General features: G+C 48.4%; 1 protein-coding gene across 2 annotated transcripts in view; it reads right to left on the bottom strand.

The window, feature by feature from the left end:
- Positions 1-21347, bottom strand: part of LOC147697203 (septin-10-like) — a 348351-nt gene that overhangs the window by 178556 nt on the left and 148448 nt on the right. For both annotated transcript variants that reach the window (XM_086934272.1, XM_086934273.1), the window contains exon 5: positions 8317-8503. In XM_086934272.1, the coding sequence (XP_086790398.1) occupies positions 8317-8503 (187 nt within the window). The remainder of the gene's footprint in view (positions 1-8316; positions 8504-21347) is intronic.

Raw genomic sequence — 21347 nt, 5'->3', positions numbered from 1 at the left:
TGGATTTCACTATGTATTGGGAGGATTTTCTTAGCAAAATACCTGTGCCACGTGATCCTGAAGTAAATTCAGCGTGCGCTATCATACGATATCCCCTCCTATCCAGAGCTCGCGTGGCCGCCCCCAACAAGTGTGTCTCCTGCAAAAGAACTAGGGCGGGTCTCTGTCTCTTAATGCCCTGTAACACCAGGCCCCTCTTGATCTTGTCTCCCAGGCCCCTAACGTTCCATGACATGATTTGCAACGGGGCTAGTGTGGTGTGGCTATCTATCCTAGCCATAGGAAAAACTGGTGGGCGGTCGCGAGGCCTTCTCGCCGTGTGTGAGGTGGTGTGTGGAGACAAGTGCAGGGCAGATGTGACTCCTCCCAACCTCCCGTCATCTGGCCGTCCCCATGACATGCGATGCTTCCCAAATACTGAAACATACCAATGAACATGTGTGTGTACAAAACAAGAACTCGCAGGACCAAGTGGTCCCAAAATGTAACCATTCCTGAACCCCTACCCACCCCCCTCCCTGCCCCCCTGCTACACGGACTCCAAACTGCCCGCCCACCCAACTGAGCAGAGTGCATACCCCATCCCCAAAACAGTGTACTTGCGCGTTGGGGTGAGGGACTCTCCACTGCCGGCGGTCTCTCATTCACACCCCCGGAGGTCCATCACCCAGTGTCCAATGGCGGGAAGTGCGTGTACAGCTCTATAAGTCTAAGTAAACATAAAAGTCTGGAGATTACGGTTCCTCATTGTCTTCCTGGCCGCCATCTGCTCCCAAGGACGCGCTGCTCGCTGGGCCCCCTCCCAAATCCTGGGAGTCCGGATGTTTTCGGCCCTTTGGGGGTCGGTTGGTTCGTCGCGGGTGGTGTCCCGGTCTCCACCCCTCCAGCCAGTCCTGCACCGCCTCTGGGTTGTCAAAGAACCAAGTTTTGTTTTCTGCTACTACCCTAAGCCTCGCAGGGAAGAGCATGGAATATGGCAGTTCTCGTGTCCTCAGTTCCTTTTTTATCTCAAAGAAGGTTCTTCGCCTGCGTGCGATATCCGCCGTATAGTCGGGAAAGAGGGCAATGGTGGAGTTCTGAAGCTTAAGAGGAGGGGATGTCCTGGCCGCCTGTAAGATGGCGTCTCGGTCGCGGAAATTGAACAGGCGGGCTACTATGGGCCGCGGAGCCGCCCCTGGCTTTGGTTGGCCTCCCGGCACGCGGTGGGCCCTTTCCACGGAGAAAAAGGTGGACAAGCCTTTCGGTTTAAGTTCGTCCGTGATTAAGCTCTCTACAAACAAGTCCATGGCTCTTATGCCTTCCGACTCCGGCACCCCAATAATACGGATGTTGTTCCGCCTAGAACGCCCTTCCTGCTCATCAAGCTTCTCACGCAGCATTTTATTGTCCTGTGCCATCTTCCCCATTGCCTGTTGAAGTTCGGAGACATCCTCCACTAAGGATTTTGTGACCACCTCCATGTCTTTAACCTTCTCCGACATTTTGTGGAGGTCGGCTCTAAGCAAAGTGACATCCGCGGAGATCGAACCCACCGTCGTCTGTAACTGAGCCAAAGCATGCATCACATCTTCCAACGTCGCCTTCTTGCCTCCCGGGGTATCTGCAGTTTTGCCCCCCGCATCTTTCCCCGTCACTGGGGAGGCAGTTGGTTTGTCGGACGTGTACCGTTCAATGCGGGTCTGTGTGGCGCCGCCCTTGGGACCTTTCCCCGCCATGGTTTTTGGTTTCGTGCTTTTCGGGCCTCTCCGCTCCAGGTTGTCCGGAGTGGCGCAGCCACTTCGGCCACAGAATGTTAGTGGTTTCGTCCACACCTGAGCCTGACCAGGGCGCCTCTCAAGTGCCCGCCGATAGCAACTGGCTGTCTCTCCCCGGGCCTCCGGGGGGTCGTATTAGGCTCCTGAACTGGGTGTCGTCGTTTGTTGTGCTCAGGCCCAGCAATTGGGCATCGGTAGGGCGTTCTGCAGGGCGAAGAGCGCCAACAGTCATCAAGTGCGCAGTGACTTCCACCTTCCTAGGCTTCCTCGCGCTTGTGGCCTCCGATCCGATTTCAAGCAGGGCTAGGGGTACCGGTTACAGTGTTATATTGCAGTCACACTTCTTCGGACCATAGGCGGCGCCTAGTCTGGCTCCGTGACTTTCGAGTTGTCGGCCGCCCTACGCGGCTCGCGGGCACTTCCGGTCCTGTTCCCCCGGATCAACTGCACTTCCTGCCGGGCCACTCGATCAGGGAAGATCCCGGTTCAGGCGAGTGAAGCAGGCCAAACCGCAACCGCGATGTAACTCGGTCCCCAGACGTCGGATTTGAACGCCGCTTCTCGCTACTTACTCCGCCCGGTCCTGGGCTCCGGTACCGTCCTGTAGGGCTTGAAAATTGTGGCGGATTATGAGTCGGATAGTCGAAGAGGCCGCTTCAGCTGCGGAGCTCGTCCCTTATGCTGCCGCCATGATCGGCTGGTAGCCACGCCCCCCCCAACTGCCTTTCTTTTGATATGAAGACCTGGGTGAGCTTTTTGTCCAGCGTCGCTCCCAAGAAAGATTTTCTCTGTGATGGAATTAGATGAGACATTTCGATATTTACTGAGAAACCTAGATTCTGAAGTAACGACAGACATCTCTGAACGTGAGTTTTTGCTGTGAGGAAAGAACTGGCCTTGATAAGGCAGTCGTCCAAATATGGATAAATCTGAATCCCTTCCAATCTCAAGTAAGCTGCCACCGGAGCTAGCATCTTTGTAAAGACTCTGGGGGCTGATCGTAGTCCAAAGGGGAAGACTTTGAACTGAAAGTCCCTGCTAGCCACTCTGAACCGCAAGAACATCCGGTGTCTGGGAAAAATGGGCACATGGAAGTATGCGTCCTGAAGGTCGAGTGTTGCCATGTGATCTCCTTCTAAAAGAAACTGGAGAATTTCTTGAAGCGTCAACATTCTGAAGGACAATTTTTTGAGTCATTTGTTGAGGGCACGCAGGTAGAGGATGGGACGCCTTTCCCCCGACTTCTTGCGAATTAGAAAAAATCTTAAATAAAATCCTTTTCCTCTTTGATGTTGAGGTACCCTCTCGATTGCTCCTTTTCGAATCATAGAATATATTTGGGAAAATAGCTCCTTGAGATGAGCTGGTGGTGTTCCCTTGGGGGGGAATTTAGAGGGGTTTTGACGAATTCCAGAATGTGACCTCTGGATACCACATCCAGGACCCATCTGTCCGTGGTAATCTTGGACCAATTTGAGTAATGTAGGGATATTCTTCCTCCAATTTGCTTCAGGTTGGGTTAAAGTGGTGGCAGGATGTTTGTCTCACTTGCTTTTGTTGTTGTTGTCTCTTCCTCGATAAGAGGTTTTTCCTCTTGATTGAGAGTAGTTGTTCCTCCTTTGACCATACGTTTGTTGTTGGTATGGTTGGTATCTTTTATTACTCTGTGAGTTGTTATAGGAACGCTGCTGTGAGTAACCTCCTCTGCTAGAGAAATTGCCTCTTCCTCTTGCTCCATGAAAGGAAGATTTACGAAATTGAAGAGACCCCAGGGACCATGCAGTCTTGGTATCCTTCTTTATGGCTTGTAAAGCCTCATCCACATGTTGTCCAAAAAGGAACTCCCCATCGTAACCATGTCCATTATCTTAGACTGGACTTCCAGGCGAAAGGATGTAGATTTCAACCATCCCTGTCTTCTCAAAACAGCTGCACCCGCTAGCTGTCTGAATCCTGTGGCAGCTACGTCCACTGCAGCATCAATAATTTCTGATGACACACCTTCTCCCTCTTGCAAAATCTTCTTGGCTTCAGACCTATCCGGCTACGAAAGCTTTTCAATGTACGGTGATATGTCCGACCACATTTGTCTGTCATACCTCCCAAGTATTGCAAGGGAGTTCGCGACACGGAGAGTAGTTGCCGCAATAGTGGAGACCTTTTTTCCTATTGTGTCGAGACGCCTTCCTTCCCTACCCGGGGGAGCAGTGACTTGTGTAGACGGATTTTTGGCTCTCCTCTGAGCTGCCTGGGCGACCACAGAATCTGTTTTTCTTGTCCAATAAAGCATGCCGGTGAACTGTTAGGCGCCCTATACTTTTTATCTACCCGAGGTAAAACTGCAGGTAGAGAATTTGGCGTAGCTATTACCTTAAGGCCTTCCTTCCAGATAAAATCAATTATAGGATTGGACCAACTTTGTTTTTGCGATAAGTCCTTAAAATCATACAAAAAACACTCATCCTGCTTAGCTTCCATCATGATGAGAAACCTCTTTGTTGCCCTTCCCATGATTTGATGGAATGTTGCGATGTCCACCGGCGGAGATTCCGCCGTAGGTTGGCTAACTGGAGATGGAGTTTATGCCTGATACTCATCCCACTCCGACGATACCGACTTGTCGTCTACCTCGCCTTCTTCTCGTTCCTCCTCTTTCGAAGAGTCATCATCCTGCACCTGATGAGATGGCCCTGGTGAAGAGGCTACTGCAGGCCGTATCTCCGTAGTTTGTTACGGAGAAGCTGGTCTTTGAGACCCTAGCGTTGCCATAGATGTTCTTGGTACCGGCGTAGAGAGGCGAGAATCACCTGATTCTGATGGTGGAAAATGACGATAATAATCGCTTAGCATATATTGAAGATTATGCAACAGGTCTAAAGGCATTTGCGTGGTAGGCGCAGACACAGGACTCCGACCAGAGGGCTCAAGGAATTGGTCCTCCTCATCTTGTTCTTCATCCTGAAATTTGATTAGCAGCTGAGATGGGCTTCTGGCTGCACGGAAAGTCTCATCCTCATAAGATTCCTCTTCCTCGGAATCTAGCAGTTTTTCTGGTAGTTTCAATGGAGACCGAGTTGTCAGAGATGATTCACCCTTTTCCAAGAGTGAAGCTGTGGTCGACGGTGAAGGCAGAAGTATTGGCTTGGATGACCAAACTTGCAGTAAAGTACAGGTTGACAGTGGGGGCGTCGACGGTACCACAGTCGACGGTGAAAAACCTGTATCCGATTGAGAAACCAAAATCTTAGTCGACGGTATGGCCGTCGACGGTAACATTGCATCGACAATGACGTCGTCGACGGAGGTGTCTTTTTCTTTGACGACGATGACGTCGTCGACGGATGCGTCTTCTTTGCCGACGAGAAGGCCGTCGACGGGAGTATCTCCTTCGTCGACGAGGATGTCGTCGACGAAGGTCGTCGGTGGTGTCTTCGTCGACGAGGTAGTCGGCGGTGTCTTCGTCAACAAGGTCGTCGGCAGTAACTTCGTCGATGGGGATGTCGTCGACGGTAGGGCTAACTTAGTCGACTGCAAGATGTTCGTCGACGATCGAGTCGACGACGTAGCACCCGTCGACGGTACCTTCAAGATTCTCGTCGACGGTAGATGGCACTATCTTCGATGACGAGATAGGTCAAACTTGGACGTGGACCAGCGCCGACTGTGAGGAGGCTGTAGACCTCACCATTGCTGGTTTTGGTGAGGAGAAAGTCACCATAGATGTTGAAAAGGTGGCCACATGAGGAGATGGCGACGGTGAAGCTGTATTTGAAGCTGAAGTGGTCAAAGGAACAGCCTGAGGTGAAATCTTTTGAGAAGCTGTCTAGGATGTTGTAGATTTCCCAGCTTTCCTTGAGGGCGTACAAGGATCAGTTTTTACAGGTGGAGAAACCTTCTTTAAAGTGGAAGGCATGCCAGAATCCTGAGAGGATTGGGCTCTTTTCAACACCTTCGCCCCTGGAGAAGCTACCTCAACCGCAGCTTTCCTCTTCCTAGAGGATACAGAAGACCCCGAGGCGATGCTCCCTGCCTCAGAAACGGGGTTATCCTTGTCCTTTATCCTCTGGAGCCACAGGAGAAGACGACCCTCTCTGTCCCTGAGGGTTTTCTGAGGAAAAGTTCTGCAGATTTTACATTCCTCTGCCTCATGATCAGGATACAAACAATATATACATTTTTTGTGAGGATCCTCCTTGAACAGCCTTAGCTTTCCACAGGAATCACAAGCCCTAAAAAGGGATTTTGAAGTAGACATCTTTAGAAGGTAAAAAACCAGCCAAAGTAAGAAGAAACTGAGCAGAGCTCAGGGAGACTCCCTTCACAAGACGTGCGGTAGAACTCTGAGAGCCTGAGCCTCTGGGAAGAACATTCTGGTGGGTGCTGTCGCCTGATTGGCTGCAGTTTGGTCTATACAAAATGACTGGGATAGTCATGAGTGTGGGAGCTTTTGCTCCTGTAGCTGAGGGCTACTTTACTTCCTGGTTGGTTATTACCAAGGTTTTTTGGTTATTATAGATATATTATTGCTTTTTTATATACCGTGGGACTCCCACTCCGACAACGGGGAATGATTCAGGCATGTGAATCTATGAAAGACACCCCAATACTGGAGAAGTAGTGTTGCAATAGTGCGTCTGAAATCCCAGAAACATTGGAGTACCTCAACAGAAGATACATCAGGAAAGGTTTATCAGAAGTCTCCAATCTAGACTACTGCCACTGTTAGGTATTTAACTCCAGTTTGCTCAAAGACTTACAGACTGATGAATGGACTTCAATGTGCCAGAAACCCAGACCAAAACATGGTCTAGATTTCATCCTAAATACATTTAATCTCCTTTGTTAAAGGCAGCATTCCAAAGCTTGAGATATGTTGGCTCAAATACATCACATATGGAAGAATCGAGAATTCCAAAAGTTGTAAAGTGTGATGGGTAACATCTATCCTGAATAATCTCTATGGCATACCTCTCAGACATCAACTACTATCAACCAATACTGGCCTCCTCGCATTCCTTTCCCTTATGGTTGGGATATGGGCAATAAATACAGTCTTCATGAGGGTCATCTGTATAAAGCCTTTTCTTCGAGCAAGTAGCACAGGCTCTAAAAAGACCCTTTTTTTCCTTTTCTGACAATTATCCCAGAATGTTGACAAACCAGCAATGAAGATGGATCCTGTAGCTCTCATAGTGAATGAATTTAAATGAAAGAATGAATTTAGTACTTTTATAGCGCTAACTGTCACCCTACGGGTATCCTGGCGCTTCTGACTGAGAGGGGAACCTTGATGAAAAAAGGTCAGGCCGAGTATATAAAAGGGGGAGAGCCAAGATTTTGGAAAGAGCCAAGTTTTTAGGCTCTTACGGAGTTCAGTCAGGGTGTTTGCTTGTCTTAGGTTCAGGGGGAGTTCATTCCAGAGGAGGGCACCCACCACATTGAATGCCCTCCCTCCAGCCCTGCCCATTGCAGTAGAATGAATGCTGGGATGTGTAGTTGTTCAGGCACACACTTAGGAGAAATGCATTGCCATTGGATTAGCTCGCAGTTCAGTTTATGGCAGAGGTTAGTGAATCACCGGATGGTAATTAAGGAAGGGTGGGGAAAATGAGTAAACAGGCTTTCACTGAAAAATGCAGTTTACTTTCAGATGCTCTACTCGCGCTGCGGCATGCTTTGATAAACACGAATATGGTACAACTGCTGGATCAATTTTTAATGGAACTGGCACCTTCAAAATGAGAAAAATAGACATGTTATGGTAAGCGTGAGTGTAATGAGGGTTGCTGTTAAACTTAGAAATGAATAATATTGCTTAAGCTGAATGGAGGGGGGAGCTATACAAGAGGAAAACAGACGATACTGCATACTGAACAACAGTTTGAATGTGGCGGTAGATTTGGGAGTTCGATTGGGTATTCTTTGATAATCAACCATGGGAACATATATAGTTGTTTTTAATGTTCACTTTTCTATGCATCGTTGGAATAATATTAAAATGTATGATGATTGGCAATATAGCAAATGATGATGGATTAAAAATCATGTTTTATATATTATGTTTTAGATGCCCCTGACAAAGGGATTATTTATCCCGAAATGCATTGGGTTGTTTGAATAAACATCATGACATGTGGAACCTACCTGTGCTTTGGAGTTTGGTTTAATATCTTCGTAGACGCAATGGTATGGATAAAACGAATTGAAGATTACAGTTAAAAAGGATGAGAAACATTTGGAGAAAAATATGGAGATAAACGAGTTTAAAATAAATTGAATTTAATTCATACTGCAGATGGGCTGTGCAGCTTGGTGGAACCGGAGGTGGTTCCCCCATTGATTTGTTTTGACCAAGAGTGTCAGAAATCCACTTCCTTTCACATTCACTAAACAGCCACTTCAAAGTCAATCAGCTCACACGGCACACTATATGTAAAGTATTCTTTCTGCCACACGTGGCAACACCAATCCTATCCTTATAGACAGTATGAATAAACACAGGACAATATATACATTTAGGTTTATATAAACCTATGAAACGTATTGACGTTTTAATGCCTACCTTACTGTCTAGCTTCTTCATCGTCAATAAATCAAGTGTTTTCAAGGAATGGCCAGTAGGGGCAAGAAAGTAAAGGCAGGCATGTACACGGGTATCATGGTAGTTATGTAAGGAACGTTGGATTTTCAGTTCTTCTTGGAGGTAGTACTCAAATTGTTTGTCTATGTAGTCTATAATGGGCATGTAGCTGAAATAAAATGGAAAACAGAAACGTTCAAGAGAATATTTTGGGATATACATCATTATTTTGCCAACAGTAAACTAGGATGTCAGAAAACCTAAAATATGGCTAGTTCATGAATGCAAACACATATATACAGTATTAACAAACATACATATGAGATTGCTTTGGACAAATGAAACTTAGTTGCACACTTTTATCAAAGGGTCTATTTTCCTTTATGATGTGACTATGAATATAGTAACATTTTAAAGAAACTCACATTCCTATGAACCAGCAAGCCTGAGTTTAAACATAATTCAGAGGTTGCCACAAAGAAAGGTCAATGTTTTAACCCAAATGTGCTTAAGTAGTAAGCAATCATATGGAAATCTAAAAAAAAACTCAACTGGACCGTCGGTATATGCCATGTGTTGGGAGAAAAGGTCCCCTTTAGGGATAGATTCACTCCATATTATAATAAAGTGCAAAAGTAGAATTAGTCCATATTGCAGATCAGTCTGCATATTTAATATATCTTCATAGGTATCGTCTTTGAATTTGTGTACATACACGTGTCCATGTGAAACATCCAAGAGCAATTAATCTAGTCGATTTATTCACAAAAGTCTACCACACTGAACAATCATAGTGTGTTTATGCTACTAAGCAATACTTGTATTCCTGATACAAAAATCGGTATCTGATTTTATTGAATGTCCAAGATGCACCCTGAGATCCTCACAAAAGTATTCTAAAAACCAATATAGTATTTTCTTTTTATACAGTGGATTCTCCTAATCCTTTGTTTCTATGAATGGAAGCGGTTATCATTAGACTGTTGATGTGTTTCAACCCGCTTTACTTGGGCCTCATAGTAGTAAAATGAGGTTTGGGGCGAATCAAGGGGGATAGAGGAGGGAACCGTTTAGAAAGGATTATATGTGATATCACAGTAGTAGAAAGAGGTTTGTGGTGAGGAAATGAGGGATAGAGAATGGAAGAGTCAAGAAGGGATCTTAGGGAGATCATAGAAGTAGAATGAGGCTGGGGATGAGTGGGGTGAGTCGGAGAGAAGAGGTAGAAGATATATTGAGAGGTATAGATGAGACAGAGTAGTACATTGGAGGGAGTTGAAAGTTATTTTTCTTTTTATGGTAGGAGGTGGTAATAAATGTATACATACATACATACGTAGGAAGAGTACACATTTAAAAGGAAATTAATATATCTATATAAAATCGTAATGTATAAATCTCCATATGTGCAAGTACGGAGAAAGAGTTACAAATTCACACTTCCAGGTGTTGCTGTACATGCACATTAATTTATTTGTGTATGTATTATACATCTCGATTCAAAAAGCTTTATTTCTACAGAATGTCATAAAAGCGTTACAGCATATGATATAAAATACCGATTAAAAAAATGTGTTCTTCAGGCAGAATCGATCACATTTAAAATTGTCAGTTCATCAATAATAAGAGTAAAAGACCAAGGTAAAATTAATTAATAAAAACACTGAAATAAAACCAGGACACAGGTTAAAACGATAAGATATATTCAAATAGATTGGAGGCACAACTCAAAAAGAGGGCAGACCATAATCCTTGCAAGAACAATATCATCAAAAGACCACGGATCAAAATCAAAACATGGAGTTAAAACACCAACAAGAGTTAAAAATATCATCGTAACACGAAGTGCGAAAGGCAGAAGTGTTCAGCATTAGTGATAGAGTTTAGATAGCGCCTCATAACAAACTCAAAACAATGTCCCACTGGAAAAAAAAGCCAACCTATGCAAGATTTTTCTCTTATGCACCTCATCCAGCTCAGAAACTTGCTTTGCCTTCCAGAGGCGGAGAACATAGTAATCAAATTGGAATCCACCTCCGACTCATTAGTCTGCATGCTAGTTTATAGGCCCACGCGCCTGATGCCCCTATTTCCCTTATCACTAAGCGAACAGATCGCTAACCTTGTCATCGATCATGCCAAAAACCTCCTCGTAGGCGATTTCAACTATTGTTATAATGACCTTCACGAAGGACCTCAGTCCACCGAGCTAACCGATCTCCTCACCAACCTGAATTTTACCCAACAGGTCTCCTCACCCACGCATCTCAAAGGGCACATTCTAGACCAAGTCTGGACGAACCACTTGTTAACATCGGCACCCACAATTCTACCCTGCATATGGTCTGACTACCATTTATTAAAATTCATGTTCGAATAGATCACCACCGAGAAAACCCCTACGATCGCGGCGGGTTGGCCAGGAAATGTAACTCAATTGACAAAAAGGATTTTCTTGACACTTTGGTCAACACAACCCCGCCAACTGGTCCCGATATCAACATTGCGGAAGCAAGTCTGTCAGGCTGGCTACTCGCGGCTAGCGATGTGCACGCGACCTTCAAAAAAGTTAAACTGGGCCACCGACGCCCAAAGAGGGTTCTCTCTTGAACTTAAATCCAAAAAACTCGCCCTACGCCAACTAGAGAGGCAGTGGCGACAGAATTATTCCTCGGACAAGAAACTCCTGTACACTACAGCATGGAAAGAATATATGAAGGCCATTCTCGCGGTCAAAGCTGCACACTTCTCCCCACGTATTCTTAACTCTAACTAAAGTTCCAAAGAAATTTTTACAATCATGAACGAGCTGTCCAACCCAGACAGAATCCTCCCCAAGGCTATCCCCACCCAAGCACTGTGCGACTCGCTGAACAACTACTTTATATAAAAAATTACTACCATTAAAGCTAGCATTCCTAAACATTCCCAGCCCCAACTCAACCTCCTCCGTTACAGGCAGTAACAACTGCATGTTAAGCTGTTTCCCAACCATCAGGACCGAGACCTTTCAGGACCTCCTGGCTAAGGTTAAATCAGGATCCCCTACGGACTGCCGTCCACCTCACATACTAAAGGACTCCCTCTCAACATTCCTGGGCCCTGCCCTCGCCTTCCTGAACGAGTCCCTTTCCTCAGGTCGCGCCCAACAGCCTTTAAAGAGGCCATCGTGGTCCCTCTCCTGAAAAAGCCTGGACCTGACCCTATGAGTTTGTCTAACTACCGTTTCATCTCCCTGCTCCCTTTTTTGGCGAAGGTACTAGAGGCTCATGTCGCTAGAAGCTTGTCCAACTTCTTGGAAGAATCAACATATCTCGACCCCACCAGGAGGGCTTCCGCCTTTCACACTCCACAGGAACAGTGACCTTAGCTTTCCTGGATACTCTCCATGACAACGCTGACAGAGGTACCCCTCAGGCACTGGTACTGCTGGACCTTTCCGCCGCCTTTGACATGGTCGACCACACCATTCTGGTAGACGGTGTCAGGCAAGCGGGCATCCAGGGCACAGCCGCTAGATGGCTAAGTTCCTTCCTGGAAGATCGGTCCCAGGCAGTTCGCTCAGGCCACTTTACGGCCCCTAAACGTAGAATTACGTGTGGCGTCCGCCAAGGCTCCTCTCTCTCCCCTCAACTGTTCAATCTTTACATCCTCCCCTGATCCAGTCCCTTAACGACAGGGTGGTGACTGTCTTCAATTACGTGGACGACCTGCAATTGGTCTTCACAGTCGACAACTCGCACAGCTCAGTCACTAAATTTCAGGCCACCATGTTGCATATTCACATTGGATGGACCACAATCATTTCAAGCTAAATCCTGGCAAGACGGAGCTAATCCTCACAGGAGAAAGCCACAAGTTCTGGGGTCCACACTATTGGCTGTCAAAACTAGGTTTCCCACCCACCCCTTCCTCTTCGGCAAAAACACTCAGTGTCACCTTAAACAGCGATCTTTCACTAAAATCGCAGTTTGGGTCGGTAATCTCCACATGCTTTTTCCAACTGCGAAAGATCAGGAACATTTACCGCCTATTCACACAGGAAGCCCTGACCCAGGTTGAAATAGCTACCGTTCTGTCGCACCTGGACTATGCAAACTCTGTCTATCTGGGCATGCCACTATACTTGCTCAAACGGCTGCAGATAGTCCAGAATCATGCAGCCAGAATGATTCTTCGACAATCCGGGTGGCACTCAGCAACACCTCTAATGAGTAAACTGCATTGGCTCCCCAACCCTCAACGTTGCACGTTTAAAACTGGCTGCTTGATCTTCAAATCCTTGCACAGTCACAATCCCAAATTCATAAACAACCAGATACTCAGGAACACCCCCTCTCGCAACTTGCGAGCAGCTCACCTCTGGCTCCTTCCCACCCCCACGTTCAAGAGGAAACATTAGGGAGGCTGCAGATTTGCAATCCTCACCCTTAGATTATGGAACTCCCTTCCCCTGGAGATCCGCCCATGCACTGACCTTCTGAAGTTCAGGAGGTCCCTCAAAACATGGTTATTTGCACAAGCCTACAACTGACTCCTCCGCGAGTGACGCACAAAGCCTACTATAGTGCCATGAAACCAATGGGTTTACGTGCGCTTTACAAATCATTCTTAACAATAACATAGCAGAGTGAGGGACTGTGAGAAAGTGCCCTCTTTCTGTATGGTTGCCCCCACGTTTTGCTGAATTTCTGATGTGCTTTGACGGAGTGTGCCTTGGGCTCCTGCTAATCAGGTACCCAGGGCCTAAACCCAATTGGCATCTCTGGCCACAGGTCAGCCCCTTGTAAATGGTTCCACAGGTACCCAGGGCACTGTGACCGGAGAAGACCTCTAAGGGCTGCAGCACTTATTGTGCCACCCTTAGAGGTCCTCTGCCTTCCTCCTCACACACTGACTTTGCAGGCTGCGTGTTTTGGTGCAGATCAAAGTGAAGAGTCGACATGGCACACATCCCTGTGTGCCATGCCAACAACCCACTGCCCTGGCATAGGTCAGTCTCCCCTCTAGCTGGGTGCACACTACCAGTGGTGAGGGTACAGGTGCATGAACCTTGTACCACTACAGTGTCTAAGTCCATTCTTAGACATTGTAGGTGCAGTGCAGCCATTAAGAGTATATGGTGCTGGGAGTTTGTCATTATGAACTCCACAGCACCATAATGGCTACACAGAAAACTGAGAAGTTTGGTACCAAACTTCTCAGCACATTAAACCCACACTGATGCCAGTGTGAGTTTGAATGAAAAATGCACGCAAAAGGCCTCTTAGAGATACCCCCTGAAAACGAACCTACCACTAGTGTCAAGGCTGAGTGGCTGCTTTCAACTGCCACCACCAGACAGGTTTCTGGATCCCTGGGTCGAGAGCCTGCTGCTCTTGGGGGCCTGAAACAATGCACATCCTGGGACGAGATGCCAAGCCCCTCCCCCAGGATGGGTAGGGTTCACGAGGGGGAAGTTTCAAAGGCTTGACACCTTTCTGAGTTTCCCCAGGCCACTTGCTGCTTTCAGCAACTGGTCCCTACTGGTTCGGACCCCCACTTTGGGCGGGAGAACTGGCGGGAAAAACAAGTGAGGAAGACAGGTGTGCCCACCTCTGCCAACTCCACCCCTCAGGTGGGGGAGGTGAGGTGAAGCACAACTCTCGGTCCCTGCCATCTTGCAGATGGGGGGACTCAGCCAACAAGGGAAAGGCTTATGCCCCCTCCCACGGGAGGGTGGCATAATAGGGGGTGTATCCACCCCAGGAAAGGGACCCATTAATCCCAACCTTTTTACCTACCTGTAACACCCCTATATCTAGTATTTAGGGGCAACCCTGAACCTTGCTTCCTCAAACTAGAATAAACTATAAGAAAAGAAGAAGAAAGACCGAACAGCCATGCCGAAGCTAACAAGAGAAGACGCCAACTGACTTTGCCCCAGCCCTACTGGCATGTCTCCACCTCGAACCTGCGAAATCCAGGTGTGTCCTGCAGCCAGCAGCCTCAAAAACCCCGGAGGACCTGCCTGCCTTAAACCACAAAGACGGTGTCTCCCGTGAACACCGGAATTAATCATCTCCAACCTCTGGCTCCGGCCGGACACCGCAAATCCGCCCCACTCTGTACCAGTCGTCCACAGCCCGGGCTCGAGGGGGCAAACACCACAAGGAGGTCTCCCCAGTGATCCTACCCTGAGATCCGGCAATCCCTTACCTGCCTCAACTCTCCAGCCGACGCCTGCAGCCTAAATCCAGAAGGTCCCCGCGACCAGGAGCTGGTAAGAAGATCCGACCCTCAAAAAGGTACCCTGCACCCGACGCCCCATGGCCTTGAGTGGCAAACCAACCCCCAACTTACCTCTCAAAGTGGTTGTCGCACCCAGAATAACTTCGTCCCCAAGCCTGCAGTGCCTTCGCAACCCAGAGGTTCCCCATTGCAAACAACAGTGTGCCCAACGTTGAAACAGCACCCTGCACCCGGCCACCCTAGTGCTGCTGAGGGTGCACCTTTGGTGCTACTTTGTTTCCCCATTTGCCCTGAGCTAAAGTCCAGGAACTTTGCTCCACCAACCAAGTAGCCTGCTCGTCAGCAGCCACTTGGTCCCCTATCCCCAGTGGATAACAGTGGGCCTCAGTACTCTGCACCCGGCCGCCCTAGTGCTGGTGAGGGTGTAACTAGTGCATCCCTGACCCTGGGTGACCCCTGAGTCTACCCCCTGAACATCAACTCCCTCTACCGAATACTTACCCTAAAACCGATACAACTATTTTCCTTGATAGGATAACATTGGCTGTTTTCTTGGAAAAGTTTCTGTGTGGTGTTTGAAAACCTAAAGAAATTCTTTAAAATTGTACTATTTAACTAAAATACTTTTACTTACCTGTTAACAGGAAATACCCCAGTGTAGTATCCAGGTACACTACACTGAGTAAGAAAAGTACTCTAAACAGTAATTTACCTGGTATTTTACTGAAAAGCCCATTCAAGTCTATGTACTGTATTTACAAAGCATTGCATTTCTCTGCAACAATACTGTAAGTCAAAAAAACTGCATACACCATTACAACCCATACTGTATTTCAACTGTATATTTAATGCAAAGTACTTAGCACTTACCTGTGACAGGCTTGCTTGTTTCTAGGAAATAAAATAACTAAAAGAATATTTTATACAAAAACAATTGGTCTGAAGTTCAGTCTTCGAGTGTGTGAACTCATTTGCTGAGTGTGTACAAAAAATGCTTAACACTGTCCTCTGCTACTGCCTTACTGCTCGAGCATACTACCCCAAATAGAGAGTAAGGTTCTATCTACTTTTACCTCTGCCTAGCTTTTGGGTTCCACTGGACTCTGTACACACTATACCTCACTTTGGTATAGTATATACAGAGCCAATTTCCTACAAGGATCCATCCTCAAGATTTTCAGGGCTTCTCTACTTTGTCTCGTGCCCAAATTCTTACATGTTGGAGCAAGCCAGATATTACGAGGAACTGCATTGGCAGGGCAAACAAAGAGAATATGGGAGTAAGTTTCTACATGATCAATACAGGGTGGGCACTTATTGTCACCCGATAGTGACCATTTTGCTGTAAAAGATTTTAGAGGCAAGGTACGCACTCTAAATTGAAAATAAAGTTTGCAGTCAAGAGGCTTAGATATAATGCCCCAGTAAAGTTCAAGACGGGGGCAGTGTTTTAGTGATACGAACCTCTTGGTCAATGCAGTGCTGCAGTACCTTTCCTTAACTGCTTCTTTAGACAGAGACTGCATAGTATAGGGTTTGTCTCACAAATTGGACAGACCCATTGCCAACAGTGCCCCTTTGATAACCCTGAGCCAGACAACTTTATGAAAGCAGTCTGCCTCTATAGCGTCCATAAGACTGCTTGCATAGGTGGTCAGCTCGGGGGTACTCCATATTCTACGCCAGTAAAATATTGAACGAAGCCTAGTTAGATCAACCTGCGAGTGCCTTCCTAGATCACTAAGCAGTGAGAGGGAAGGGGTGCTTGTGGAAAGGCTAGTGATGGTTCGTAAGAATCTTTTTTCCGCAGAAGCTAGCTTAGTCAAATTATCAAACCCCAAGAGCTCCGAATCTTACATAACTGAGCTCACATCTTTGCGTTCTGTAAGGCAGGACTTACTGGTTTTTGTCATGGATGTACGAAATTCTTTGCTTAGGGCTCCCGCCAGTTGTCGATGATTTAATGACATTATTTCAATATGAGGCCCCCATAACAACTTTTTCTCCAAGGTAATATCTAAATAGGTAAAGGCATCCATTTGCTCTAGTGGTACATTGTGATCTCGAAATTTTTTCTCTGTTCCTTGGTCGCAACTAATCTTTTTGAGGGGGTCCCATTTTCCATGCTGTAACATTGTGATCTCGACCCACGGGTCACGAGACCCCTACTCACCCCGCCCCGCCTATCACCCCTCCGCAAGCCCCTGTATCCAGGCACACAAGCGGAATCAACCAAAACAGCGTCCATGACGACAGAAACCCCGCCCCTCTCTCTGTTGCAGGACCCAATCAGGAACAACGAAGGACCGGAAGGACTTCCCCATGATCCCAGAAGTCCTGCCTCCTTGCTGACAGCCGGATGTAGAAAAGACGGAAGAGGAGAGGAGGACGTCGTCGAGGATCGTGGCAGGAGCTTTCGGCTGGTGCGGTGACGGACGGAGAAGACGGGAACGGAGACATCGAGGAGTGGTCCGAAGATTGGTGGAGTCCCACGGAGGTGGCTGAAGAGCGGCCGTAACTCGGAGGAGAGTTACGGCGGAGCGCGTGAGTACAAGCTACCTTCTTAAGGCACCCTAGGTTCTCTGTGTAAATAGTACGAACCCCTCTCCGTGTATAAATACTCCCGCTATCCTAGGCACGTCACCAATAGCCCTTAGACACCTTGTATATAATAGCACTTAGCACTGTACAAAGAGCACCCCTGTTCCCCACCACCCTGTACACTTCTTTGTTCTTACCCTTCCCTGACTCCATCCCGTACCTTCCTCACTCTCCTTTCTCCTCCACGCACTACCGGGTAACGGTGACGGTCTCGAATCTTTAGTCCCAGAGTGACTAACGGCTCCTCTCTCTCTTGTTGCCCTCCGAGGTGTCTTCCGACCATACCGAGGCTTCTACACCCAAGACCCGGATATCCATTGGACCCTCATCACACCAGGAGGAACCCGGAAGAAGACACATCTCCCTCGTTGGATGTTATATCTGGGACTCTCTCTCACCGTATCCTACTGTTAAGAGAAAAATAAAAACACTATAGCCCACTATATCCAGCCTCCTCTCCTGCTTTACCAGTCCCCCGACCGCCCACGATCACATCTGGTGTCAGAAGTGGGATCACCTGGAGGTATGGAGGCCGTGATGAACAGGATGGCGGAATCCCAAGAAAAACTGGGGAAGTTAATGGAGCGGTTCCTAAATACCGCTGAGGACGACCGTGGCCAACTTCATGATGTATTGAAAGGACAGGGAAGTCAAGTCAAGTCAAGTCAGAGAATTTATATAGCGCACTACATACCCGGAGGGTCTCAAGGTGCTTAGGGAGGGGAGGACGCTTACTTGTCAAATATCCACGTTTTAAGTTGCTTTCTAAAAGCTAGGTGGTTCTGGGTAAGGCGAAGGTAGGTGGGGAGTGAGTTCCATGTTTAGCTGCAAGGTATGAGAAGGATCTGCCTCCCATGGTGGTCTTGTTGATGCGGGGAACAGTGGCGAGGGCTTGGCTGGAAGAACGTAGTTGTCGGGAGGGGGTGTAGAAGGACAGTCGTGAGTTGAGGCATTCTGGTCCGATGTCGTAGAGTGATTTGTGTGCGTGGGTTAGCAGTCGGAACCACCCACGAGCAGGCTATCGGAAAGCTGACCGATGTCCTGGGTCATCAGAGGCCCATGACCTCCTTGCCTTCGGTGGTTCTCCAGAAATATGTGCCGGGGGAAGACCCGGACTTCTTTTTTACCAACTTCGAGCGGCTAGCACAGGCCACCGCCTGGCCTGTTGACCATTGGGGTCATTATCTGGGCCCCCTACTGACGGGCGACCTGCAGGCCGCATACCAGCAAGCGAACATCCAGGGTAACAATCCGTATGCGGACATTAAAAAGTGTATCCTCGAAAGGTAGGGCATCGATGATGAAACGTACCGAGTGCGGTTACGTCAAGCAAAGGAAGAGCCCCAAGAAACCCCCAGAGCCCTTTCCTTTCGGATCAAAGACCTAGCCAACAGGTGGCTGAAACCCGATACCTCTACTAAGGAGGAAATCCTAGAGAAAGTGTATTTGGAACAATTCCTGGCGTCTTTGCATCCAGGCACGCAAAGATGGGTACGCCAACATGCCCGGCTTACCCTAGACACTGCCATTGAAATCGCAAGCGCCTATAGTCGTGCCCAGGAGGGTCAGCGAGGAAAAGAGGAACACTCTCATAAACCTCATCACCCCACAGGTCTCCGGCCTCCTCGTCCCCCTGTACCGAGAAGACCAGAGCCTACCCTACTGTTCCCTCCCCCTGTGTTGCAACTACCTGTCAATCCCGGACCTCAATGTTATAGTTGTGGAGGATTTGGACACATCGCCAGGGTGTGTCCTCACAAAGACGAGCCGATGGAAGTGGGCCTAGCCCGAAACGATGTATGCTCCGTACCCGGGGCAACATCACCTCCGTTCCGATGTCCGGTGGATTTTGATGGACAAACCCTCATGGCCCTAACCGACACCGGGTGTAGACAGAGTGTCCTCAGACCTCAGGACTTGAATCACCCTGTTAATCCTTCCTCCAACATGGTCGCCATTCAATGTGTTCATGGGGATACGAAGAGGTACCCAACCGCCCAGGTACAGGTCCAACACCCCATAGATCCCGGAACCACCCTCACCGTCGGATTCATACCCGCACTCCCGTTCTGGGAAGGACATGGCTTTTGTAGTTCGGACTGGACTGTTCCCATGGGGCACAGGGTCAGAGCTGATTTGCATATCGCCATTGTCTAACCCAGGGTGGTGTGGAGTGCAAAAAAACGATGGATTTGGGCCCAGATCTTTGGACTGGGATGAATGTGTGACATTGATCCACATTCGGTCCATCACCTGTTTTGTTTGCAATTGCCGCCCTAAGTGCGCTGGGGATGCCCAGACGTGGGTCCCAGGCACTCCACACCACTGGAGTCAAGCTAGCCGGGCTGATGAGAGGTGTTACCTCGAAACTGGTCCGGTCCTCGGATGCTTGATTCCGTTCTGGGAAGGACATGGCTTTTGTAGTTCGGACTGGACTGTTCCCATGGGGCACAGGGTCAGAGCTGATTTGCATATCGCCATTGTCTAACCCAGGGTGGTGTGGAGTGCAAAAAAACGATGGATTTGGGCCCAGATCTTTGGACTGGGATGAATGTGTGACATTGATCCACATTCGGTCCATCACCTGTTTTGTTTGCAATTGCCGCCCTAAGTGCGCTGGGGATGCCCAGACGTGGGTCCCAGGCACTCCACACCACTGGAGTCAAGCTAGCCGGGCTGATGAGAGGTGTTACCTCGAAACCGGTCCGGTCCTCGGATGCTTGATTCCGTTCTGGGAAGGACATGGCTTTTGTAGTTCGGACTGGACTGTTCCCATGGGGCACAAGGTCAGAGCTGATTTGCATATCGCCATTGTCTAACCCAGGGTGGTGTGGAGTGCAAAAAAACGATGGATTTGGGCCCAGATCTTTGGACTGGGATGAATGTGTGACATTGATCCACATTCGGTCCATCACCTGTTTTGTTTGCAATTGCCGCCCTAAGTGCGCTGGGGATGCCCAGACGTGGGTCCCAGGCACTCCACACCACTGGAGTCAAGCTAGCCGGGCTGATGAGAGGTGTTACCTCGAAACCGGTCCGGTCCTCGGATGCTTGATTCCGTTCTGGGAAGGACATGGCTTTTGTAGTTCAGACTGGACTGTTCCCATGGGGCACAGGGTCAGAGCTGATTTGCATATCGCCATTGTCTAACCCAGGGTGGTGTGGAGTGCAAAAAAACGATGGATTTGGGCCCAGATCTTTGGACTGGGATGAATGTGTGACATTGATCCACATTCGGTCCATCACCTGTTTTGTTTGCAATTGCCGCCCTAAGTGCGCTGGGGATGCCCAGACGTGGGTCCCAGGCACTCCACACCACTGGAGTCAAGCTAGCCGGGCTGATGAGAGGTGTTACCTCGAAACCGGTCCGGTCCTCGGATGCTTGATTCCGTTCTGGGAAGGACATGGCTTTTGTAGTTCGGACTGGACTGTTCCCATGGGGCACAGGGTCAGAGCTGATTTGCATATCGCCATTGTCTAACCCAGGGTGGTGTGGAGTGCAAAAAAACGATGGATTTGGGCCCAGATCTTTGGACTGGGATGAATGTGTGACATTGATCCACATTCGGTCCATCACCTGTTTTGTTTGCAATTGCCGCCCTAAGTGCGCTGGGGATGCCCAGACGTGGGTCCCAGGCACTCCACACCACTGGAGTCAAGCTAGCCGGGCTGATGAGAGGTGTTACCTCGAAACCGGTCCGGTCCTCGGATGCTTGATTCCGTTCTGGGAAGGACATGGCTTTTGTAGTTCGGACTGGACTGTTCCCATGGGGCACAGGGTCAGAGCGGATTTGCATATCGCCATTGTCTAACCCAGGGTGGTGTGGAGTGCAAAAAAACGATGGATTTGGGCCCAGATCTTTGGACTGGGATGAATGTGTGACATTGATCCACATTCGGTCCATCACCTGTTTTGTTTGCAATTGCCGCCCTAAGTGCGCTGGGGATGCCCAGACGTGGGTCCCAGGCACTCCACACCACTGGAGTCAAGCTAGCCGGGCTGATGAGGTGTTACCTCGAAACCGGTCCGGTCCTCGGATGCTTGATTCCGTTCTGGGAAGGACATGGCTTTTGTAGTTCGGACTGGACTGTTCCCATGGGGCACAGGGTCAGAGCTGATTTGCATATCGCCATTGTCTAACCCAGGGTGGTGTGGAGTGCAAAAAAACGATGGATTTGGG

This window comes from Lissotriton vulgaris, chromosome 8, assembly GCF_964263255.1.
Source record: "Lissotriton vulgaris chromosome 8, aLisVul1.2, whole genome shotgun sequence".
NCBI classification, from domain to species: Eukaryota; Metazoa; Chordata; class Amphibia; order Caudata; family Salamandridae; genus Lissotriton; species Lissotriton vulgaris.
Note: the sequence above shows the minus strand (reverse complement) of the source record. Positions and strands in the feature narration are given on the sequence as shown.